Raw genomic sequence first — 27,298 nt, 5'->3', positions numbered from 1 at the left:
GTCGCCACGCCCTGTGCCACCCCAGCTTTGTATATCTAGTCAGTGTCGAAAGAAAATGTGAGAATGCCAGAAGTCTCAAAATTTCAAATCTTTATACGCCAGAGTACTAAAGTCAAAGTTTTGAAGAATGGGGCTCTTTGTTCTGAGATGAGAAGACTAGAAACTTTTATAAATATGACATTCATGGTAAACACCATTTTCTTTTATATAATTAGGTCAAATAACTGTCCTCAATAATGTCATCTTATTACTAATTTCTTTTAAGATTATTTAAAATACTTTTTCTTTCCAACATGCCTAGCTGAAAATCTCAGAAACAGAATAACGGAACAAAGAAATCATGAGACCTACCTTTTTTTTTTTTTTAACCAAAAATCTATCACTGCAGTATATTCATAAATTGTATGTCATGCACGTCGATAAAAAAAGTATCTAAAGTATTACCAACAGTGAATGTGTGTTTTTAAAACAGAAGACTCCAGAATCAGAATTCATGCAAATGTGAATGAGAACATGCAATTTTCATAAGACTGATGTAAAATCAAACCAAAATTTAAATATTCACAAGAAACCCAAACTGATGTAGATGTAGTTGAGAACAAACAGTGAAAACAGCATGATACACTCTCCATATAGGTGCAGGGACACTATCTATCTCATCATATACTCGACTAGCATTTAACCTTCGCTCTATGCTTTAGGAATATGAAAATATATTACTCCTACATGCATATTCTCAATTCAAGATTCTGCAGCTTTAGATCAATGTGACAAATAAAAACCAAAGCTGCAAATAAAGTATTACAGTCAGCAAAACTGTGTAATGCTCATAATAGAACAGAGCCCACAGGCTACCGGTACACTGGTGAAACCGAGATTGATAGCCTGATTCTAACAGAGCATTCTAGAGTGATTAACTGCAGTTTGTGTGAAAAGGATATTGAGACCTGGACGGATGCATCAAGAAGTATCAATGGTTGTTACCTGAAGAGGAGTTACAAGAAATTTCATCTGCTGCAACGAAGACGAATTGATTTCTGTAAAAGAAGATAAAATTCACAATACTGCTTGCTGACTAGAAAATGTAGTAGCTGCCAGTTGACTTGATATGTATAGATGGGACATTGGGAAGGAATTTAATTTTAATGAATGTGGAAGGAACACATGTTGACAGATTTGAGATCTACAGAATTCATAAGTGTTGTCATGAAGAATGGTTACAGGGCATTATGAAGTTGAATATGAATGATGGACAATTCTATCACAAAGTGCTTCAAGGCTGCAGATTGTTCAAACTAAGAAATATGTTTTTGTAAGTGTAAATCCAAAGCCTACGTTTCTGGTTGTGATTTATAGAAGGTGTTATGTGATATGACTGATGTGAACACTGTGTCCTATAGAGCCTGAGTTACTGTTGTTCAGATCTAGTAACTGCATGAAAGATATACTTTACACCTGCACTAAGTACCAGTCAATATGAAAAGGTGCAATAAAATCACAATCTTCTACAGTGATAGCATATGAACAATCATACAGTGTGTTAACTAAAATTGCATTCATTTATTTGGCTCCTATGTGAATGAGTATCAATAGGTATATGAGCATACTTTTTGTTATCTGAGAAAATTGGGCCAACTATGCGAATTACACTCTGATCAAAGTTTGATCAGGGTGTGATCATAGTATGATTCCGTTATCTCAGATGAGGAGAAGATGGAGAAAAAATGTCTCCATCTTCTCCTTTCTATGAGTCTGTGGAAATCGGACTACACTCAGATGTCACATGACTGCGTTCCGATCGTTTCTAAGGACTTATTGACTTGTATGGCCAAGTGTGTTCCGAATATTTGATCAAACTCAGGCATGCAGAATTTTTTTTCTTCAAACAGAACCTGCTAGCGGGAAAAATCAGGCATGTACACAGCTGCATATAATAACATTGGTCCGAGTGCAATCTGATGTTCTGATTGATCGCACTTGAACCGATAATAAAGTTGTCTGCAAAAGCCATAAGAGAGATGTACCATGATCATATAGGATGAATGTCAAATTTATTAGCGGTTTCTGAGAGGTATTCTTAGAATTAAAGGAACACCTTAGGCAAAATAACCTAACCCCCACTCCAGTGAAAGCCGCCAAAAAGATATGCCACACATATCACCCTTGGTCTCTCCACTATGCATAGTAAAAAGTATCAGTTTTGACGAGAATGAGTTTTTAAGTTTTTGTGGCTCACTAAGGCTACTTTCAGACTAGCATTACCGGGTGCAGAGCACGGCCGCTGCTAAGCTCCACCCCTGGCCACGCCCCCTCCGGTCAGCTTCTCCTCTGATCGCATGACGCTGCATGCGATCAGCGTACCCTATATTTAGCATTGAGTATGCAGGTCGTGTACTGGTACACTTTTGCTGGCGCTGCGCCGAGCTCACAAAAATGCAAAACAGTGCATTTTTGTGCTCTCGGCACAGCGCCAAAAGGGCGCAAGCGCCGGCAAAATCATACCAGCGCACGGCCAGCGCACCCAACGCTAAATATAAGGTACGCTGATCGCATGCAGCGTCATGCGATCAGAAGAGGAGCTGACTGGAGGGGGCACGGCCAGGGGCGGAGCTTAGCAGCGGCCGTGTGCTGCGCCCAGTAACGCTAGTGTGAAACTAGCCTCAGATAACAGCTCTCCATATGCCTTAGAGCATAAGGACATCAAAAAAGGACATTCCTCTAAGAGTTGGACTGGGGAGCTAATAAATGTTAACAAAAAAGGCTTCCTCAGATTTAGACCATCTCTAAATTACATGGTCTCCCAATTATTTGATTGGTTTTCATATAATAATTTATCTCCTGGGTCGGCTTGTAGAACTGAGCCTGTGAGATATGATAGGGCAGCTTTTAAGCTTTTTTATTTTTACAGTTAGTTAGTCTATTCAAAGCCAGTCTTGAATCTGTTTGCCAGGAAAGAAAATACCAAAATATGGTAATCTTTCCAATGGGGTTGTCATAAAGCTTTTTCAAGCAATCATCCTGTCTCAGGTTATTCACGACTTAATTTCAAGGCTAAAATGCCATTGAACAGTGGACAGAGAACATTGAGATTTGAAATGTCCTTAAACTGTAATTTCTCTGTCTCTTATTGCCAATCTTATCTTTGTAATGGTGCAATTAGGTACTAAGTAGTGATGAGCGAGTATACTCTTTGCTCGGGTTTTCCCGAGCATGCTCAGGTGTCCTCCGAGTATTTTGACGTGCTCGGAGATTTAGTTTGTGTCGACGAAGCTGCATGATTTGTGGCTTCTGAACAGCCTGAACACATGTGGGGATTCCCTAACAAACAGGCAACCCCCACATGTATTCAGGCTGTCTAGCAGCCACAAATCATGCAGCTGCGTCAACACAAAATAAATCTCCGAGCACGCCAAAATAGTTGGAGGACACCCGAGCATGCTCGGGAAAACCCTAGCGATGAGTATACCCACTCATCACTACCACAAACCCTTCCTTCATTATGTCACATTGTTTGCCTCAAAGAATGAAAATAACCATTGCTATTTTAGCCAAATTATTTACATAAACGCTAGAACAATTTGGAAATTCAAGACATACATTTTGAATTTAACGGTTAGTGAGTGAGTATTTGTGACCTGTACTATATGTATTGCACCGCACAAGAGTATACATTCACAAAATTAAATATCACGCAGAAAATATTGATAAACTAAAACAATTACTAAAATAATAGTTTTGGTGAATTTTAAGTAGATTCTAACTTTTAGTTTGGTCAAAAAAATATTTGGCTATGTTAGGTAGAGATTGATAGGGTCTAGGAGGATCTCATATCCTAACTGAATAATATTGCAATGGTGGGAAAGATAAAATCCTTACTTCTCATTTTATTTCTAATTCATTTTTTCTCCCCACAGGGAATGGAAAAAGTCTAGTGGGCTCTCTGGGCAAGGAGTGGAACAGTAGATGATTTAGGAGCCATAAATCAGAAGTGGATTACAGCCAATGCTAAAACATCTCTGAACACAAAATGTACATAGCCTGAACTTATTTTATGGCATCTCTTCTGCCTCAGTCACAGTCTATATCCTGCTTCCTACTTACAGAATAATGGCTGCCATAAATGTTAGTCTATCGCATCTAGAAGGGCAATCAGTGGACATTCAAAATGTTCCCTGACAACTTGATTAAATCATTTTACAACTGATTTTTAGGCAGCTCTCCTATATTGCATGCTAAGACTAGTGTATATAGATTTGCTTATTTTCTTATCTTCCATGCAAAAAATATAATTATTCTAAGTTATAAACCATAAACTTAGCATCAATTCCTGAGAGACTTTGGTGACAACATGTTTTCTGATTCCGTTCAGGTGCAGTGCTGTCATGGAGAGATAATTGGACTCAAATCATCAATAACAATATCTACATCCTACATGTTTGTGTATATATGTGAGATCAGCAACGTGTTTGGAGATTTTAAAATAGAATAGTATTAATGACAGCTTAAAAAATCATCATTAGGACCACTTTTGATGAGATTGCCTTCAATGCGTAGTGCCACATGACATTCGTTAGTCTCACAGCTAAAGCTTAGGTTTCGTATTTGTAGTCAGTTGGCAGTGAAATTCTGATCCTTATCTAAAAGATGGTTCTCATGATGATTTTTTAAGGACATTACTAAGATGTATTCATCCTTTTAGCTTTGATCTGTAACTTTAAAGGTGCACATGCTATCAGGTTTCACCAGTATTGACTTTGAGAGTGGCCAGTCACGGAACTTCAAGTATGCTATTTGCATACATACGGCCACAGGCCAAGTAGTTGTGCTCAGCTTCTCTTTCTTCATTTGTATTGGAAGAAGCAAAGCACATCTAGACCAGAAATGTACAAATTGCACACCAGCGGTCAAAACAACGCCGGCTCTCACTGGCAATACTGGCGAATCTTCATAGCTTTCACACCATATGCTGTCAGGATACAGAAGTCTACAGTCACATAATGTAGAGAGTCCAGAGACTTTCATCAAACTATCAAATTTTGACCCTTCAGTAACATAATTTACTTTAGTTGGAAAATCTAAAGGAAAAAAGGAATCGGTCTCTGTTTCCACTAGCCATGCCAATCTGGGTAAGGTATGTGTTTTCTGTATGGCTTGGATAGCTTTTCAAGGTCACCCAAAAAGGCACCTATACCTAGAAAAGCAATGACAGAATAACTTGACATTCTGGTTTCAGGTCAGTCTTTAGAAATTACCGTACTTTTTAAGTATTCTATTATAATAAAGAATCATGCACACAGTAATGCCATGTGAATCTATGCAGTACATTGAGTCCCTTTGGATACATGTTGCAGATCTATAAGCATTCTTGATGCCACTTGTACAGTGCCTCAGTGAGATGCTGTATCACTTTTAAAAGTAATGTTGTAGAGGAGAGGACTTCTGTGAAACATCATGTAGAATCCAGAAGAAAGCCTCTATGAGCTCCCATAAAGTATTTGATGTACAAGGCTGTGGTATGTGCGGCCCATGCAACATATTTCCCTAACAGGATTTTGTGCGTTTCCTGACTTTATGTATAATTATATAATGTATACAAATATGCCAATATATGTCTATACATTCAGTGTACATACTAAACAGTCAAAAGGTTAAAACCACTGACCAATGGTGTGTACAACATCCTGTTGTAGCTCCTCATTATAGATTCAATGGTACTTATAAATGGTAGTTGGGATATAGTACATAGGGGGTGAATAAAGAATTCTTGGAATGTATGTGTTTGGAAGAAGGTAAAAAGGGCAACTTTATGTGAATGCCCAAGGATAATTGATGCATGTTTGGAGCAAAAGCTAACAAATCTGGTCCAACCCACAGAAATGCTAATACTCTGGGAAAAAAATACATCTATGGCAAGAAGTCAATTGAGCTAGCTGCCAAATGGTCTTTTATGCATGGCTTTATGTCACTTTAACATATGTATGTGAACATAAATAAACCCCAATGAAAAATCTTAGGACTTTTTGAAGGTTTTCATGTACTATGTCTGTGCTTTACACCTTTTACGGAATATTGGATACAACTCTTATGAGAACATGTTGGGCCGAAGGTGTGGAGTTGTTACAAAGTTTGGATTAACATCTATTTCTGGAATTAGAGGAAAAGAGAGGAGGACATCCTTATCTCTCTGCACATCTTGGACAATAGTAAATTGAAATGATAGATTGTTATTGCATTTTTGACTGGTGATGAAAAGACACTTTTCTTTAAATCATTACTACAGCTGGTTATTAGCAGCGTTCTTGTGGGCTGAATCAATAGTGTTGTTTTGCAACAGCAGCTATACTTACGCAATTTTCGGAGCTGCCCTAGAAATAAATGGATGGAGCCTCATATGTTCAATTACTTCTCTTTACTTGACAGTGGTGCAAAATGACCCCATTATAGAGATAATTGTGGATATCAATGATCTTTAATACATTCAGATAGATATGCCGCAAATATGAAATATGGGAGTATTGATGATCTATACCAGATCATCAATATCAGATCGCTTAGATCAAAATATAAGCACCATCACAGATTTGTTGGCTAAAATGTCCACGTTTCCCTGAAGTATTTATTAGGTCCATATGTTTTGTAAAGGCTGTGTCTAGTAATTTACTTAAATGGAATGGAAATGCAAACAGCTGCAGTACCAAGTACAGCCACTAAGGAATGTGTAGTGCTGTGTCATGTACACCATAAAGTGATCCCTTCAATCTGCTGATTAGTGCAGCTGTTGAAAGTTGGACATATTGATACCAGAAACCATGGGATATCAAAGGTCTTGCAGAGTCCATTGTTTGCCATGTAACAAATTATAAGTGGGATTTTCACAATATTAGGCAGGTATGTGGTTTTAATGAAATGACTGAATATACAGTGTGTATATATATATTTATATATATATATGATTAGTCATAACATAAATTCACTTTTTATTCCAAAATATGTATTCTAGTCCATTTTCTATTCCAAAACATGTAAAGTATGTATTATCTCTCCATGATCCACTAGTTTTTTCTTGCAGGAAATTAAATCAGGAATAATGACTTTTAAAAATTGAACATCCAATGAGACCAAACCTTAGAGATGCTAGATTTTGTGCAGAAAAAAAAAAGCTGTCAGCCACACAGACATCAAATGCTTGCAAAAGCAATCCAGGCAAATCTATAAATGTCTATACAGCCACTAAATTAGTTAAGGCATGCTCATTAACAGTCACAAACATGCAAACACAAAAGTAATATGCTGGGATAATTGGGATAGTCCAGAGTGCTAAACAGCGATAAACATAATGCCTTCGATCAATTACAATGTACTTTAGTTTACTATTTTACAGGAATAGGATTGTAGGTGAATTGAATACACTTTGTCTTTTTAAGAACATTTACAAAATCAAGATAAATGCAATGTGTGACATTGGACATGCAGTAGGACAATGATACCTCTTAGAAAATATCGTCTACATACAAACTCATATATCATTCAGACAGATTAGTGCAAAAGTTCTAAAACAAGAAAATATCACTATCCCTAAATGTCCTTAAACCCATATGGAATAATTTATAACTAATCTGTAAACTGCTTTATGCCCTATCATTACTATAACAACAGAAGGGTTTCTTTCTCGGCATGTATTTCTTTAGATATATTAGTTTGGACATATCTTGTGGATTCAGCATGTGATTGCTGTTTATTTCTAATCGGGATTCTATGGAATCTTTGAGTTGTAAGGAAACAGAATTAGTGTTCCCAATATAGAGCAATATCAAGAGGTCTTACTTTTACAATTGGAGTGCATAGATTTAGGGATTTCCACTGAGGAGACCATATTAAGCAGTTTTTATGCTATGCATTTGCCATTTGTGGGCATTTAGTAGAGCCGACAATGTTATTAGAGATGATTAGAGAATCGAATTTGAGTTGAATATTTGAAATTCATTAATCCCTATGAATTCCAACAGTTTGTGATTCAATTCATGTGGATTGATCAGGAAAACATTGCCTAGCGCCAGGTTCGGACTGGCCCATAGGGTAACAGGAGAATCCCCCGGTGGGCCCCTGTGCAGATATTGGCTCCCAACCTCATTGTATGGGCAGTACTTGATATAATTCGCTTGAATCACACTGTACAGAAAAAATCGGCATCTCATCATAAATTAACCAAACTTCCCAGTTTATTATATTGAGGCAAATTGTGAAAGAGGGTAGTGTAATATTTGTATGCAGATGACAGGTGGGCCCCCCCGAAGTCAATTTTACAGGTGGGCCCTTGGCACCACAATCTGACACTGCCTAGTGCCATTAGATTGTTGAAGAGTCACAGAGTGGGCATACGGTAACCAGCATGGCCAACTAAGCTGCCCCAAGATGAACTGCAGCTATCACATCTTATGTTCTAGCACAGCAATACAGAGAATACTAGCACAGCCAGTATAGAAAATGGGAACCAGACAAGCAGCTCCATTTTATGATTGCACCATATGGGAACACGAGATCAAAATACACAGCTTATTCCACATAAAGACAGGAAAATGCTAAAGTTGGAATGAGTTGTACTACTGCACTAGTGTTGTATAACACCGCGTTGCAATCGATAGGGAGAGAAAGAGCAGGTGGCAGCAGCCGTGCCAGAGTCTAGTATCCATTTTGCTGTACTTGTATTCAAATCTTTCTCTCTCCCCTACCCAAAATGTTCTACACACCTTTCCAAGGCAATTGGACTACAAGTATATTACCCACAAATTCACCACAAAATTTGCTGTGTCTGTCAAATTTGAATTTGAAAAAAATTGATAATCTCTAAATGTTATGTTTAAATTTGGGCAGTGATTTAGTGCACATATGTAACTTTAAAGGCGTACACCCTGTAAAGAAATATATCATTCAGTACAAGATCCATAAACACTAGAAAATCAAATACATAGAGCTCTACATAAGCTGATTTCTTAAGTATGGCATAATCATATAACATTGTGTCTCCACAATGTATCCCTTCTCACCGGAATTATGCAATCAATTTGTTACTATGTCCATAGCTGTTGTCTATTTCTGTTTAGGGTCTTCATCACACAGTAGAGTGTCAGTCCTTAAATGTAGCTGATTGCTCTTATTATTTTCGTACAAAACTACTTGCAATGTATGTCTATATAGGCTTAAATGTCACATTTGTCATAAAAGTTTAATTGATTAATAAAAAAAATAATTGTTGTCAAGTTGTATTTTTTCCTATACGTGTTAATGGAGTTTACTTTCGATACACACACATTCAAAACATAGTGTGAACCTGGTCTAATGAGGACTAAATTAGTTCTGATACTAATAACTGTTTAGATCACAAGAGAGGAAAGAAAGAGGAAAAAAGAAGTGCAGTGTCGTCTGGGCTCTACCGTGGATGTACATGACCAGAGTAGGGTAAGGAAAATGTTTTATTGGACTATGCGTTTTGGAGATGGTCTGTTTCCTTCATCAGATACAATAGATTGCACCCGATGAAGGAGAGAAGGAGACTGACCATCTCCATTGCACCTGATGAAGGACATGGACCGTCTTCCTTATGCCTGATGAGGAAAACTGACTATCTACATTGTACCTGATAAAGGAGAGATGGAAACCGACCATCTCCATTGTACCTGATGAAGGAGACGGACCGTCTTTGTTATACCTGATGAGGAAGACAGACTAACTACATTGTACTTGATGAAGGAGACGGACGGTCTTCCTTATACCTGATGAGGAAGACAGACTATCTACATCCTTGATGAAGGAGATGGACTATCTCTGAAATGCATAGTCCAATAACACGTTTTCCCTTACCCAACTCTAGTCGTATACATCCACAGCAGCATCCAGATGATACCATACTTTCATTTTCTTCTCTGGCAATTGCTTTTAGTTCCATGACCCACAGGGTTCGGAACCAGCGGTCGGTGCAGCAACCCCATGGTGGATTTGTCTTGGCTCTTTCCAGTGTTGTGCCTGCCCAGCACAACCATATCAGGTGAGCATTGCTCGAAAACCAACACATGTCTTATAATATTGATCTACACCCAGCAATTTTCTTCTTCCTTTTCACCACTGAACTTTTGGAAAAATCAAATTATGCCTTTAAATACAGGAAAGATGTATATCTTTGTACCGTGTTAGCCAGTAGATAGAAAAATATTCAGAATTAAGAGTCCTCAGTGGTTATAATAGCATACATATTCAAAAACTCTTAAAAAGGAGATGAGAACTTTGTAATGCATGTACAGAATGTCACATAGTCCTACATGTTTTGCATGTTTGTATATTCATCAAACATGGGCGATATCTGCACTAATGATGCAGTATTACTGTTCATTATAACTAAGGTTTCGCTTAACAGTACATTGTTACATTAGGTACTGTTTTCACAAAACTGCCTGGCTCTGACCAGCACGGCAGATTGAGACTTGTTAAACTTGCCAATTGTAAGCAACAAACCCTTCTTGTCCCCCAGATGTCAGCATTGCCATGTAATCAGACGGACTGCACAGCAATCCAGCCAGAAAAAAAGAAGAATGGATAACCCCAAAGGGTTTTGCTGCTCTGACCCATGAATCTAAGGAAAATTCTTTATCTGAAGATTTAAAATGGGAATTATCAGATGGATGAGTTTTACCTTTAAAAGAAAAGTGCACGAGGCCTTCCCAAATGAGTTAGAAAACCCTGAAGCAGTAAGTCATATAAATCCTACATGGGTATTTTTGCTCACATCGGCAAAACAGCACCCAGGGTGCACATTACTGTGCATCTCATGCAGTTAATGTCCAACCGAGATGTTAATAGCTGGGAGTTAGAAACACAGAGAACCAAGTTGAAACCTTTCAGTTTTGAATTGAATGGAATGACTTTTCAAATTGAATTAACTCCTTACATGCAGACTGCCCCAAATACTAAATGGACAGAATGGCTAGTAATAAATGGAAGAAAAAAGATATACTCTGCGTGGAGCGGTTCATCTGTTTATTTCCAAACAAAGCAACGCTATGCAAAATCTAAGTCCAATTTTCATAATAAATAAGCCACCTCCATTCAATAAATGCAAAATATCTGCACTGTACAGTACTGCACAGTGATAAACAATTGATATGACCAATGTATTTTCTCATGCCCTTCAATTTAATAAGCACAGCAGGTCTGAGAAACCTATGAAACAGTGCAAGTCATCAGAGGGAAATGCAAATTGTTGTCGCAAGGAAACAAAGACCATTTGGGCCATAAAGTCTTGTCCCTTGTAATAATGCAATGATTGTAATTTGCTAGAACAATACAAGGAAATAAATCACTCTGAAGAGATTGTGCAACCTGTTTGGTTTTAATCTCTGTTTTGTAACATATGCTCGTTCAGTCTTCCTTCCTTCTACCGATATTTCTCATAAAGTTGACAATTTTCACCTACAGCAACTTAGACAAGTGCTATCATAAAATATGTTGTTACATAATATACGTGTTTCTAGGCATTAATTATTTCTTTATCACTGTCTAGGATGTATTCTGCACATCTATGTCCTAACATAACAAGCAAAAAGCAGCTGTAATGCTATCATTCTCTTGTAGGTGTAAGGCACACTACTATATTATGATACTGTACAACCTCCAGATGGTCAGCAGAAATAATATAGTGCCCCTAAATATCTATAAGCATAAGAGTCCATTTATACAGACTGACTTGCGGCACTTAATGACCTCTAATTGGTAAAACTTGTTTAATAGCTTGTTTACACATGGAGACCATATTAAATGGTGCACAGTGCTCAATACACATAGGCTGCCATAGTTATCGTCAGTTATATTCCAGTTTACGCACAATGATGCGCTGCCAAGAATTATGCTTTTTTTTCATGCACAAACGATCATTTCATTTCATCATTGGATCGGCAGCCTGTCTCTGCTGATAGATTATCATGAAATGAGCGTTCTTAATGAAGTATTTTAATCAAAGTTTTTATCCTCTTAAAATATTGCAATCATCATATTTTACAGCACTGTGTAATTACAATTGCTCATTTTGCCTTTCTACCCAGTTAATTTTTTTCTTTTCCACTAGGTCTATGCAGTCATGTGATTAAAAACAGAAGCCTTGTAAGGCCATGTGCACACGTTGCAGATTCTGCTGCGGATCCGCAGCATTTTTGGCCCTGCCAAACTGCAGCAGATTTAGCTGCGTTGTACAGTACCATTGTTTTCAATGAAAAATAAAAAACGCTGTGCACATGCTGTGGATTTTTCCGCACGGATTTTACAGCGGTTTCAAATCCGCAGCATGTCAATTCTTTGTGCGGAATCTGCAGTGGTTTTACACCTGCTCCATTGTCCAGGTGTCAAATCGCAGGGGAAAACAGCAGGCTAATCCGCAGGTAAACCGCAGGTCTTTTGACCTGCGAATTTTTCCAAATCCATGCGGAAAAATCTGCAGCACCTTTCACTACGTGTGCACATGGCCTTAGCTCTATGTAGGAACAAGAAGTCTATTTTACTTGCATGAATCATCACTGCAAAAGTTCCTGGTTAAAGAGGGGGATAACACATGCAAGGAAAAAAAGACTTCCTGTTTTTACATAGATTAACATTGGAATTAAAGGGAACCTGTCAGCAGGACTGTGCTGAGTAACCTACAGACAGTGTCAGGTTGGTGCCGTAATACTGATTAAAACGATACCTTGGTTGATGAAATGAAATCCTTCTTGTGGTTGTTGTTTAATCTTTATTTTCAGTTTTGACTTACTGATATGCTCATGCTCCGGGGCGGCCTGTGGGGGGGCTTCATGTGGTGGTCTGCTTAGGTATTCATCCGTATGGCTTCTGACAGGTCACTGATCCCTCAGTGACCTGACCTCTATTTTACATAACAAATATTATATACAGTATATATTTAAAAAAATCACCTTCTGCAGTCAGGCACAGGCAGCGGAGCCTGCACTACAGCAGGATAGCATCTATAATGTGCATTTAATTCTTTTCTTTGATGGTATTCATAAGTTCATAAAAAAACAGCCTTGCCTTCACAGTAGTAGCTATTCGTGATCCGACAGCTGCTATTGCGCAGGCGACAGCGGCACCATCTTACTAGAGAAAAAAATGGCTTTATCAAAGACGGTGCTGCCGGTGACTGCAAGGTAGCATCTATCGGAACGCTGATAGATGCTACTGTGCAGGCTGAGCCATCTTGCTAGAGAAAAAAATATTGTATTCACTAAGATGGAGCCGGCCATGCCTGCGCAGTAGCATCTATTGGTGATCCAATAGATGCTTCTGCACAGGCACCATCTTAGAGGAGGTAATTTTATTTTTCTCTAGCAAGAAGGTCCCGCACAGCAGCAGCTATCGGATCGCTGATAGCTGCTATTGCACAGGCGTGGCCGGTGCCATTTTCAAACTGATTTTTTTTATGGATACCATCAAAGAAAAGAATTCAATACACATTATAGATGTGCTCATGCTGCAGCATAGGTGCTGTCACCAGCGCCTGCCTGCAGAAGCTGATTTTTTTGGTTCAGAATGCGCAATATTCATTTGTTAAAATAGGGGGCAGGTCAGTGAGGGATCAGTCACCTGTCAGAAGCCATACTGATGAATACCTAATCAGAGAACTTCATTAAGACCGCCCCTGCCCCATTAACTTAAAACTGAAAGTAAAGATTAAACAACAACCACAAAATAGATTTCATCAACCAAAGTATCATATTCATCAGTATAATGGCCCTAATCTAACACTGTCGGTAGGTTACTGAGCACAATCCAGCTGACAAGTTCCCTTTAACTGGGTAGAAAGGCAAAATGAACAATTGTAAATACACAGTGCTAGATATTAGGATTATTTCAATATATTAAGAGGATAAAAACTTTGATGGGAGTGCTTCTTTAAGAATGCTTATGCACAATTACCTTTTAGGGTAAATGCAGCTAAACTGTTGCTCTATGTACCTCCAATTTCATATGAAAGTGTACAAATAAGTTCTGCATGAGAAAAATTTGTGTCGTGCTCTGGATGTCATTTTACAAAGTTAGTTTCAATACTAATTTTATAAAGGAATATTTCCTTATCATAGCAACATACGAAGGAACCATATGGCAGAAAACAGAGTGCCTAGAGCCCGTTTTACAAGATTGACATAGACTGAGATGTCTGGACAGGCTGCAGATCTCCTAAACTGAACTCAACTACCTAATATGTCAGTCTGGACCTGATGGTCTGTACTTAGACAGTGAATGTCAGACATGTGGAACCAGCCTTAGGCACTCTGTTTTCTGACAACAGCATTATTTTTGTAAAGGAGGCTATTGGGTTCAGGTCAGGAGATCTGTGGCCAGTCTGGAAAGGCATTGCTATTCCCATTGGTTTTAACCGCCCTTTTTGCATCATTGAGCTTCCTATCTACAATACAGTCACCATTTCCTGTTAAGTCTGTTGGTTTAACATCTCATAAAAGGATGGTTTAATTCTAGACACATGTCCAAAGTAACCTTACAATAAATCAGAGTCACACTATAAATAATCAGATGAACAAAAAAATAAATACATGAAATATTTATTTCTCAATTAAAATTAATTTTATCTGGTTACTCTGTGCTTATCTTTCATTAAAGACTGATAAGCAAGACTATTTATTCCTTTATATAGAAAAAGAGATGTGTATCTTGTAGGAATCATTCTTGATTTACAGCTATCAGTGTTGGAGTCCTTTGGGACTATGACATTGCAAATGTATGGTTTTAATATGCTTGCTTGTTTCTTTACAAGTCTCTGTAAGTTTATGCATGACAGCATTGCTAAAAGATTACAGCAACACATATATAGCTGTTACCTTGAGAAACCTGTTGTTTTTGCATGCACATATTAGCCTTTATGTATTTGTATTTTATGTTTTCATTTTGTGGTTTGACTTGTCTAAAATTGTAAAATACGGATGATTATTCCTTTAATATAACAAAGCTGTTGTACACAGGAGTCTAAAGGGAAAAATGAACTGGTATTGTAGTTTAGTGCCTGTCCTTCAGCCTTTTATCCATATTTTTACAGGGAATGCCAAGGATACAGATATTGATGAATTATCTTTGGATATACAATTAATATGAAATCAGTTAGTGTCATGGGTGTGTCAGAGGCTGCAGACAGTCACACAGCATCTGGCTGCAGAAGGTCTCTGCGTTTGGCTTTGCAGACACCTTCCTAGTCCTTCTTACTCTTGGACCCACTGGCAACCTCCCCCCAGCTCTAATTGACACACCTGGACACACCTGGACCTGGGTGTTTATAGACTTCCTGTCTGCTTCTGGGAATTGCCGGTGAGATTTCTATATCCCCCTTTGAGGCTTGGAGCTATAGCAGTCGGCTATCTTCCTTTATGGTGCTGTTGAAGGATGTCTGTGTTATCTCTGAGTCTACTCAAGAAAAGTGTTCCCCTCATTTGTCTATCCCATCTGTCTTTAGTTGCAGTTGGGATTGACTACTGTCTATCCTGTCCTTCCCTTAGCAGGGCTTAATGCCAGGGTCAGGCAGTGAATAGGGTCCTGCTCAGTAATAGGTGCAAAACCTGTATTGGGATGCTTAGGGCAGACAGGGTGACCTTAGATCTGCCTAGCTGGTCCCCATCCCCTCTTCCCTACTGTTGGACTCCCTTCCCCTCATCCCTTTGTGTTGCACTTAGTCTTTGCCACAATTTGCGCGACAGTTAGAGTCCCACACTCAGCACCCTCACTATCAGATATTTTCTGCTCCAGTGGCAGCCAAATGTTACCAATGAACAGTACCAAAACATCACACTATAAAGTGGCCATTGCCAAGATCTATGAGCTGAGTAGCACTTCTTGGGAGTAGGCACTGAACTAACTGGAGATGTGCTATGTTCTGTCCATCCAATACTTACATCTAGCCTCAGCAGAAACAGCTCAATGGATGTGGAACTCCCACTATTTTCTGCACAAGAAAAACTATTTTGTGACCCCCCAAATGTGCATGAGGATAAAATCAGAAAAAAATTGGTTACTGAATTAATTATAGACATGTCCTTTGTTCCTCTCATACATATCTGTCATCCCCTGAGGAAGAAGTAATTTTTACTTCGAAACGCGTTGGGAATAAATGATTAATCTTCTACTATAATTGGAATCCTGTATTTTGTCAAGCAGTGCATGGAAGTCCAAAAATTAGCTCCATAAGAATTGACTTTGTTCCTCTCAGGCATACTTGTTTCTTCCACACTTCTTACATAATCACAATTTAGACCCTGTCTTGAAGATGTTGTGAACCATAATTCTCACACATTACTGCTAACATCTTTGATGGAAAGTTAGGGTGTGTGCACACGTTGCGGATTCTGCTGCAGAATTTTCCACGCGGATTTGTCTGAATCCGCAGGTCAAAAGACCTGCAGTTTATCTGCGGATTAGCATGTGGATTAGCCTGCGGGTTTCCCCTGCGGTTTGACATCTGTCATGGAGCAGGTGCAAAACCGCTGTGGAATCCGCACAAAGAAGTGACATGCTGCGGATTTGAAACCGCAGCAAATCAGCGCAAAAAATTCTGCACCATGTGCACTGCGGTTTTCATTCTACATAGATTAAAAGTATACTGTACAACGCAGCAGATATCCGCAACGTGTGCACACACCCTTATGGTGGCAAAAATTATAAGGACTTAATGTTGCACAATCTTTCTGTGTTCTATCTGAGATTTTCACAGATAGAAAATGAAACCATTATAGTCTACATGGCTGTTCACATGTTCATTTTTTTGGTCTGGAAAAAAAAGTAGACGTCCGCTTTTGTTCCAAATTATGGATTAAATGCAACTATTTAAATTAAAGAAAATGAACAGCACATGGATGTCACCCATATGTCATCTACAGTAAGTACTATCCAGTTATTACTGTTTAATGGGTAAGAGAAGCTTGAAAATTGTTTTTTATGTATAAAAATGGATGAAAATCAAATCCATGTCTCTTATGAAAATTGGTCTTTTTCTTTTCTCATTTGCAAAAAAAAATGAGAGACCTGGAATTACCTGGAGGAAAACCTTATCACATAGAACTAAAGTATACTGCCTACATCTGCATTGCTATACATCTGATACATGGTATTGTGGAGAGAAGTACTAAAGAGGAATCTTTGGCTTGTTTCTTGTGGGTTGAATGGGCTGTAAAATGTTTTGATGCCCGCCGACACACAGCAAGGTAAAAAATTACTAAACTGTAGGTGCCTATAAGAACTGTAAGCAAGCATTTTTTTAACCTTTCCAAAATATATTTTTTTTAATCAATAGAAAGAGAACAAGATATTACTGCCACAATTACATCACTTATTTGAACAAAGCCAAACCAATTTATTATACCCGGCCGGTAAAAATGGCCAAATGCACACAGCATGCAAGGCAAATATAGAATGTTATATAAATATATGTCCTTCGCACAAAAAAAAAGAAACATTAAAAAAGTGTTTTTAATAGAAATTAGATGACAGATAAAAATGGGGGGTGGAGAAAGACAGATATTAATAAAATAAATGTATCAACCAAGTCACAGGTGCAATTAATAGCAAATGGCCATTACAATGACATCAATAATCGGGCCATCAATAACTTACGAGTGTCCAACTTAGAGGAAGAGCCAAGAAAACAAATGTCAAATGCATAAAAAGCAAGAAAACGAGTGTCCAATAGACAAAAAACTGGGGAGTTCCATATATGAAATAATAAAATGCTTAAAATCTTTAAAAGGGTTGTCCTCTTTTTCCCATTTATTAGCATAAAAATCAACGCAAAAAAATCAAAGCAATCCTCACCCAACCACCATTAATCCATAATGATGATGTCACACAACGAACACCAACTCTGCTACATCTGATTGCATTGCTGAGCGGTAACATCAGTAATGAGACCGCTCAACCTGGCAACCAGATCACATTGAGCTTAGCGTGAGAATGCGGATGTGTCACAGGCACTCTCAGTCACACGCAGCCACATTCTCACACTCAGATGAATTTGATCTGGTTGTCAGGTTGAGCAGTCTCATTACTGATGTCGCCACTCAGCAATGAAACCAGATGCAGCAGAGTTGGTGTTCATCATGGGACATCATCAATATTGAATAACGGCAGACTTTTTCGGTGTGTGTCTTTCTTATGTTTGACTATGGGGTTATTGATGTAGGTGTCTTACAGATGCCTCTCCATTACTAACCCCTGGGCTTGATGTCTGCTGGCATAAAACAGCTGACATCAGCTCCAAAACCATTACCCCACCTGCCATTGCACCAGGGCAAGTGGGTAGAGCCAAGGCTAAGTGCCAGAAATGGAGCATCTAGTGGAGCATCTAATCCAATATCCATGGGCACTTCTCAGCCTATTAAGATCAGCCTGCAGCTGTCTGTTTAGCCTTTGCTAGATATTAAAATATGGTGTATTCCATATTGCTTTTTGGGGGACCCCCTTTTTAATAACCAGTAAAGGCTACGCAGACAACTGTGAGCTGATATTAATAGCCTGGGAAGCTTTATGGCTATTGGTCTCTTCCCAGAATAAAACACCAGTTTCTAGCTGTTTACTTTCTCTCAGCTGGATAGTAAAAATAATGGTGACCTCACACAATTTTTTTAATTATTTATTGATTCAACAAATACAAGTACAGAAAAGTACACTGGCAGTCCACTAATTATATATTCCACTGATATCTTTATTACTATGCACAGTTGCCAGCTGCTGAATATTCTCATCACCGTCGTCTGCTCTTGATGTTATCCAAGAGACCAGACACCTGACTGGTGGTAGCCTTTTCACTGCCTGTCACAGCTGCTGGTTCACATGATATCCTCTGTGCGACAACATGTGAACCACAGTGCTGTGACCGGCAGTAAAATCAGTAATGTGACTGCCGATCAGAGCTGGTGTTTCCTGCACTGTTACACAGATGACAGTCTGATAACCTCCAGATGATTGGGCCCCCCATTCAAATGAATGGGGTCTGGGCTCAAGATCAAGTTCGGATACCGTTCTGGTACCTTAAACAAACTTTTTTATAAATTTTGGCCAAACCGAACGGACCTGAACATCTATGGATCCGCCCAACCCTATCTGTAACCTTATCACCCATCAAACATGCCTATTGCTCATTTTACCAGCAGTTTCATAAGGGAAGAAGGCTTTGTCATTGATCTGCATAACTAATGTATTAATTAATGGCAACATTGCAAATTCAACATGAAATGCTAACGCTAAATGTTTGATTGACAGCAAGGTTATTTCTAGCAAATTGAATGTTCCATACTATGCTCTGACCACAGAGCATTATAAACACATCCCTTCCCCGATCACCTAGATTGTCTTCCTCATCACTAACGGGCAGTACTTTTAGCTTAACCAGGCTTCAGATATCACTGTGCTCCATGCTATTACTCAAGCTACCTACATCAAAACATCATGACCTTATAATGTGTGCTGCCCAAGGATATCAAAGTCTTTGTCAATCCAGAAGTCCTCATCTGGGGTGAAGAGGCCAAAGAGAATCCATGCAATGGGGTAAGGAAAACAAAAGAGGCATGTATTACTGGATGCCAGTGTGTGGGTGTGGCAGAACTGGTTTATCATTAATAAATTAGCTCATCTCTAGTATTGAGTCATTGTCTACAGCTTTCACTAAACCCATGTAATCAATAGTTCAGTGAATTCCTCTTTACAAATGATGAAATTCTGGAAACTTTTACTTTGCACAAATGACTATTAATAATCATCTAACAATCTTTCATGATATCCATGTGCTTGGACCTGTCCACATGAGGTTATATCTGCTCCACCAGGATAAAGGAGAATCAATCTATAAACCCATACCCATGCAAAATAGTGGAACCAAAAAGACAACCCCATTGGAGCTGACTTTGGAAATAATAATTTGCCAATGTGGTCTATTTCTTACTAGTGAATTCACAAATAATCTATTATGCAGAATGACACTGTATGATATTTCGTATGTTAGATGATGATAAAAATAAATTACTCTATTTAATATAATTTATGTTTTGAACAGCTGACATGTGAAAGGAATAGCCGAAGGTGGAATCGCAATCCACCCACGCCTATTAACCCATTAAATGCCTCTGTCAAACACTGACAGCAGCATTTAACTCGCGCTTCCTGCCATTGGGCCGGAAATCAGCCCACTGTTGACCCCGTCACGCGATCGCAGGTCACCGATTCATTGGCATGATAACCAGACTGGAGATATCTATGGTTGTCAGTGCCGGATTGCTATCAGCGCCACCTGGTTGTCAGCGCTCATAGCAAGTGAGTAATTCTGCTATATAGAGACGATCTGATCATCGCCTCTATGTAGCAGAGCCAATCAGGTTATGGCAGCTTCTAGCCTCCTATGGAGACTGTTGAAGCATGCGAAAAGTAAAAAAAAAGTTTTTAAAAACATAAAAAAAGTTCAAATCACCCCTCTTTCAACCCATTCAAAATAAAACAATAAAAAAACAATTATACACATATTTGGTATTGCTGCATTCTGAATCGCCTGATTTATAAATAAAAAAGGATTAACCTGATCGCTAAACAGTGCAGTGAGGAAAAAAGTCAAAGCGCAAGAATTACGTTTTTTGGTTGCTGCAACATTGCATTAGAATGCAGTAATGGGTGATTAAAAGATGGCATCTGCATCAAAATGGTATCATTAAAAACATCAGCTTGGCATGCAAAAAATAAGCACTCACTCAACCCAAGATCATGAAAAATGGAGATGCTACAGGTATCGGAAAATGACACAATTTTTTTTTTTTTTTTTCGTAAAGTTAGGATTTTTTTTCACCACTTAAATAAAAAGTACCTGGACATGTTTGGTGTCTATGAACTCATAATGACCTGGAGAATCATAATGGCAGGTCAGTTATAGCATTTAGTGAATCTAGTAAAAATAACAAACAACAAGTGTGGGATTGCACTTTTTTTGCAATTTCACCGCACTGGGAATTTTTTCCCCGTTTTTTAGTAAACTACATGGTAAAACCAATGGTGTCCATAAAAAGTACAAAAAATAAAAAGTTATGGTTCTGGGAGGAAGGGGAGCAAAAAATGAAAATGCAAAACTAGAAATAGCTCTGGTCATTAAGGGGTTAATCAAACTTGCTTGAGCTAATTTTGTGCAGGTTCCAGGCAAAATCTCCTAATCAAAAATGTTTGGGCTAATATTGATGTGCAGGCACCAGGCCACATTTCCTAATCAAAATCATTTTGGCTAACATTGTTGAGCAAGCATCAGTCCACATTTCATGATCAAAATCGTTTGGGCTAATATTATATCACAGGCAGAAGTCCACATTTCCTAATCAAAACTGTTTGGACTAATACTGTGCTGCAGTGAGGAGTCGACATTTCCCAATCAAAATCGTTTGGGCTAATATTGTTGTGCATGCATCCGTCCACATTTCCTAATCAAAATCCTTTGGGGTAATATTAGGGGGCATGAAGGAGTACATATTTCCTAATTGAATTTTTTGTGCTAATATTGGGGTTCAGACAGGATTCCACATGTCCTAACCAAAATTGTTTGGGCTAATATTATTGTGTAAGCACCAGTCCACATTTCCTAATCAAAATCATTTGGGATAATATTGTTGTGCAGGCACCAGTCCAAATTTCCTAATCAAAATCTTTTGGGGGTAATATTAGAGTGCAAGAAGGAGTCCATTTTTCCTTAACAAAATTGTTGGTGTTAATGCTGTGGTGCAGTGAGGAGTCCACATTTCCCAATCAAAATTGATTGGGCTAACAGTGTTATGTAAGCACCGTGCACCATTTCATTATCAAAATAGTTTGTGTTAATATTGTTGTGCAGGCACCAGTCCACATTTCGTAATAAAGTCATTGGGGATAATAGTGTGTCACAGGCAGAAGTCCATATTTCCTAATCAAAACTGTTTGGATTAATACTGTGTTGCAGTGAGGAGTCCATATTTCCTAATCAAAATCATTAGGGCTAATATTGCTGTGCAGGTACCAGGCCTCATTTGCTAATCAAAATCGCTTGGGCTAATAATTTTGTGCAGGAACCAGGCCCCATTTCCTAATCAAAACCGTTTGAGCTAATATTATTGTGCAGGTACCATTTCCTAATCAAAATTGTTAAGGCTAATATTGTTGTGCAGGCACCAGGCCCTATTTCCTAATCAAAAGCGTTTGGGCTAATATTGTTTTGCAGGAACCAGGTCCCATTTCCTAATCAAAATTGCTTGAGCTAATGCTGTGTCACAGTCAGGATGGCACATTTCCTAATCAAAATCATTTGAGCTAATATTAGGGTGCTGGCACAAGGCCCCATTTCCTAATGAAAGTCGCTTAGGTTAATAATGTTGTTTAAGCAACGTGCCCCATTTCGTAATCAAAATTGTTTGAGCTAATGCTGTGTCGCAGTCAGGAGGTCACATTTCCTAATCAAAATAGTTTAGGTTAATAATGTGTAAGCAACGTGCCCCATTTCATAATGAAAATTATTTGGGCTAATATTGTGCAGGCACCAGACCACATTTCCTAATCAAAATTATTTGGGCTAATATTGGGGTGCATTCACCAGGCCCTGTTTCCTAATCAAAATTGTTTGGGTTAATATTGTTATGCAGGCCCCAGGCCACATTTCCTAATCAAAATCATTTGGGCTAATGTTGTTGTTCAGGCACCAGCCCCTACTTCCTAATCAAAATCCTGTGGGCTAATATTTTTGTGCAAGCACCAGAAAAAAATTCCTAATCAAAATTGTTTGAGCTATTGTTGGTATGCAGGCACCAGGCCACATTTCCTAATCAAAATCCTTTGGGCTAATTTTGAGTTGCAGGCAAGAATCCACATTTCCAAGTCAAAATCATTTGGGCTAATATTGGGGTGCACACAGGAGTCCACATTACCTAATGAAAATCATTTGGGACAATATTGTTGTGCAGGCACCAGACTCCATTTCCTAATCAAAATTGTTTAAGAAAAAATTGGGGTGCAATCAGGAGGTCACATTTCCCATTCAAAATTGTTTGGGCAAATATTGTTGTGCAGGTACCAGAAAAAAATTCCTAATCAAACTCGTTAGAGCTAATCTTGGTATGCAGGCACCAGTCCACATTTCGTAATCAAAATCATTTGGGGTAATATTGGGGTACAGGCAAGAGTCCACATTTCCCAGTCAAAATCATTTGAGTTAATATTCCTGTGCAGGCACTAGTCCACATTTCCTACTCAAAACCATTTGGGCTAAAATTAGGGTGCAGGCAGGAGTCCACATTTCCTGACCAAAATTGATTGTACTAATACTGTGCAGTCAGGAGCTCACATTTCCTAATCATAATCGTTTGGGCTAATATTGGGGTGCAGGCACCAGGCCCCATTTTCTGATCAAAATTGTTTGGGCTAATATTGTTGTGCAGTAGAGTTGAGCGAAACGGGTCGAAAAATTTCAAAAGTCGCCGACTTTTGGCAAAGTCGGGTTTCATGAAACGAAACCCGACCCTAGGATGAGGTCGGCCACGAGGTCGGCGAATTACGCGCCAAAGTCGCGTTTCAAAAGTTTGTTTTGCGCTCTTTTTCAGCCAATCAGGATCCACGGACACTGTGGGCAACGTGATGACATAGGCACGGGTCACCACCATCTTTCAGAAGGGCATGCAAGTGATTGGCTTGCTTTGGTGGGCGTCACAGGGGGTATAAAAGGGCGTGCACGCCGACCGCCATGTTACTCATGCTGATCTCAGAATAGGGAGAGCTGCTGCTGCTGATGATTTTGTAGGGAGAGCGTTAGGCAGGGAAGAAGACACCAAAAACTGCTTCTGCTGCTAGCGATTTTGCCTGTACAACACACCAGTCACTGTGTGTGCAGTGCAAGGGGAGGCTATATAGTGGTGTATCAGTGGTGTTGGTTGTTGGGCTGCCTTCTAAGGCTTCCTGACATTCCTGCATTGCTGTTTACCCACTGCTCCGCAAACTTCTTTTTTAAAAGCAATCCCAATTTTTTTTTTTGTCCTGCTGAGAAGAAAAAAAAACTGCTTCTGCTGCTAGCGATTTTGCCTGTACAACACACCAGTCACTGTGTGTGCAGTGCAAGGGGAGGCTATATAGTGGTGTATCAGTGGTGTTGGTTGTTGGGCTGCCTTCTAAGGCTTCCTGACATTCCTGCATTGCTGTTTACCCACTGCTCCGCAAACTGCTTTTTTAAAAGCAATCCCAATTTTTTTTTTGTCCTGCTGAGAAGAAAAAAAAACTGCTTCTGCTGCTAGCGATTTTGCCAGTACAACACATCAGTCACTGTGTGTGTAGTGCAAGGGGAGGCTATATAGTGGTGTATCAGTGGTGTTGGTTGTTGGGCTGCCTTCTAAGGCTTACCGACATTCCTGCATTGCTGTTTACCCACTGCTCCGCAAACTGCTTTTTTAAAAGCAATCCCAATTTTTTTTTTGTCCTGCTGAGAAGAAAAAAAAACTGCTTCTGCTGCTAGCGATTTTGCCTGTACAACACATCAGTCACTGTGTGTGCAGTGCAAGGGGAGGCTATATAGTGGTGTATCAGTGGTGTTGGTTGTTGGGCTGGCTTCTAAGGCTTCCTGACATTCCTGCATTGCTGTTTACCCACTGCTCCGCAAACTGCTTTTTTAAAAGCAATCCCAATTTTTTTTTTTGTCCTGCTGAGGTACTGAGCGTGCATTTTTTCACACCATACAGCGGTGTACGCTCCTCACACAGTACCGTGTAACGGCTGTTATCACAGCCACAGTGAAGCTATCAGTGTGTCACTCTGTGAGAATAAAACGAGGACATGTTCCGTTCTTACAGACGTGCACTCTAGGGAGATTCCTATTCTGCCCAATTCTACATACACCTTGTAGTTTGTGATACACTAGCCAATTTCTGCCTGTGACATAGCGCTGTGATATTCAGTGGGCCTCACACAATCCATAAGTGTCCAGTGTCCACAAGTGTGTGCAGAAATTCAAAATCTCCCTTATCCTCTAGTCACTTTGGTCACAGCTGTGCCATCGAGCCTGTGACAGAGCGCTCAGATATCAGTGGGCCTCACACAATCCAAAAGTGTCCAGTGTCCACAAGTGTCTGCTGAAATTCAAAATCTCCCTTATCCTCTCGTCACTTTTGTCACAGCTGTGCCATCGAGCCTGTCACATAGCGCTCAGATATTCATTGGGCCTCACACAATCCAAAAGTATCCAGTGTCCACAAGTGTCTGCTGAAATTCAAAATCTCCCTTATCCTCTAGTCACTTTTGTCACAGCTGTGCCATTGAGCCTGTGACATAGCGCTCAGATATCAGTGGGCCTCACACAATCCAAAAGTGTCCAGTGTCCACAAGTGTCTGCAGAAATTCAAAATCTCCCTTATCCTCTCGTCACTTTTGTCACAGCTGTGCCATCGAGCCTGTCACATAGCGCTCAGATATTCATTGGGCCTCACACAATCCAAAAGTGTCCAGTGTCCACAAGTGTCTGCTGAAATTCAAAATCTCCCTTATCCTCTAGTCACTTTTGTCACAGCTGTGCCATCGAGCCTGTGACATAGCGCTCAGATATCAGTGGGCCTCACACAATCCAAAAGTGTCCAGTGTCCACAAGTGTCTGCAGAAATTCAAAATCTCCCTTATCCTCTCGTCACTTTTGTCACAGCTGTGCCATCGAGCCTGTGACATAGCGCTCAGATATCAGTGGGCCTCACACAATCCAAAAGTGTCCAGTGTCCACAAGTGTCTGCAGAAATTCAAAATCTCCCTTATCCTCTCGTCACTTTTGTCACAGCTGTGCCATCGAGCCTGTCACATAGCGCTCAGATATTCATTGGGCCTCACACAATCCAAAAGTATCCAGTGTCCACAAGTGTCTGCTGAAATTCAAAATCTCCCTTATCTTCTAGTCACTTTTGTCACAGCTGTGCCATTGAGCCTGTGACATAGCGCTCAGATATCAGTGGGCCTCACACAATCCAAAAGTGTCCAGTGTCCACAAGTGTCTGCAGAAATTCAAAATCTCCCTTATCCTCTCATCACTTTTGTCACAGCTGTGCCATCGAGCCTGTCACATAGCGCTCAGATATTCATTGGGCCTCACACAATCCAAAAGTGTCCAGTGTCCACAAGTGTCTGCTGAAATTCAAAATCTCCCTTATCCTCTAGTCACTTTTGTCACAGCTGTGCCATCGAGCCTGTGACATAGCGCTCAGATATCAGTGGGCCTCACACAATCCAAAAGTGTCCAGTGTCCACAAGTGTCTGCTGAAATTCAAAATCTCCCTTATCCTCTAGTCACTTTTGTCACAGCTGTGCCATCGAGCCTGTGACATAGCGCTCAGCTATCAGTGGGCCTCACACAATCCAAAAGTGTCCAGTGTCCACAAGTGTCTGCAGAAATTCAAAATCTCCCTTATCCTCTCGTCACTTTTGTCACAGCTGTGCCATCGAGCCTGTCACATAGCGCTCAGATATTCATTGGGCCTCACACAATCCAAAAGTGTCCAGTGTCCACAATTGTCTGCTGAAATTCAAAATCTCCCTTATCCTCTAGTCACTTTTGTCACAGCTGTGCCATCGAGCCTGTGACATAGCGCTCAGATATCAGTGGGCCTCACACAATCCAAAAGTGTCCAGTGTCCACAAGTGTCTGCTGAAATTCAAAATCTCCCTTATCCTCTAGTCACTTTGGTCACAGCTGTGCCATCGAGCCTGTCACATAGCGCTCAGATATCAGTGGGCCTCACACAATCCAAAAGTGTCCAGTGTCCACAAGTGTCTGCAGAAATTCAAAATCTCCCTTATCCTCTCGTCACTTTTGTCACAGCTGTGCCATCGAGCCTGTCACATAGCGCTCAGATATTCATTGGGCCTCACACAATCCAAAAGTGTCCAGTGTCCATAAGTGTCTGCTGAAATTCAAAATCTCCCTTATCCTCTAGTCACTTTTGTCACAGCTGTGCCATCGAGCCTGTGACATAGCGCTCAGATATCAGTGGGCCTCACACAATCCAAAAGTGTCCAGTGTCCACAAGTGTCTGCAGAAATTCAAAATCTCCCTTATCCTCTCGTCACTTTTGTCACAGCTGTGCCATCGAGCCTGTCACATAGCGCTCAGATATTCATTGGGCCTCACACAATCCAAAAGTGTCCAGTGTCCACAAGTGTCTGCAGAAATTCAAAATCTCCCTTATCCTCTAGTCACTTTGGTCACAGCTGTGCCATCGAGCCTGTGACAGAGCGCTCAGATATTCATTGGGCC

The 27,298-nt window shown here is 39.7% G+C and overlaps 1 protein-coding gene across 7 annotated transcripts in view; it reads right to left on the bottom strand.

Moving 5' to 3' along the window:
• RBFOX1 (RNA binding fox-1 homolog 1) overlaps positions 1–27,298 on the bottom strand; it is a 991,812-nt gene that overhangs the window by 47,506 nt on the left and 917,008 nt on the right. For 2 of the 7 annotated variants that reach the window (XM_073542794.1, XM_073542798.1), the window contains one exon: positions 985–1,037. The exons of the other annotated variants lie outside the window; for them this stretch is intronic. In XM_073542794.1, coding sequence (XP_073398895.1) covers positions 985–1,037 — 53 coding nt within the window. The remainder of the gene's footprint in view (positions 1–984; positions 1,038–27,298) is intronic. 7 annotated transcript variants of the gene reach the window in all.

Source organism: Dendrobates tinctorius, unplaced genomic scaffold (genome assembly GCF_039654945.1).
Source record: "Dendrobates tinctorius isolate UK_male_01 unplaced genomic scaffold, ASM3965494v1 ptg000129l, whole genome shotgun sequence".
Lineage (NCBI taxonomy): Eukaryota > Metazoa > Chordata > Amphibia > Anura > Dendrobatidae > Dendrobates > Dendrobates tinctorius.
The sequence above is the reverse complement of the archived record's forward strand: the minus strand, read 5'-3'. Positions and strand labels throughout refer to the sequence as shown.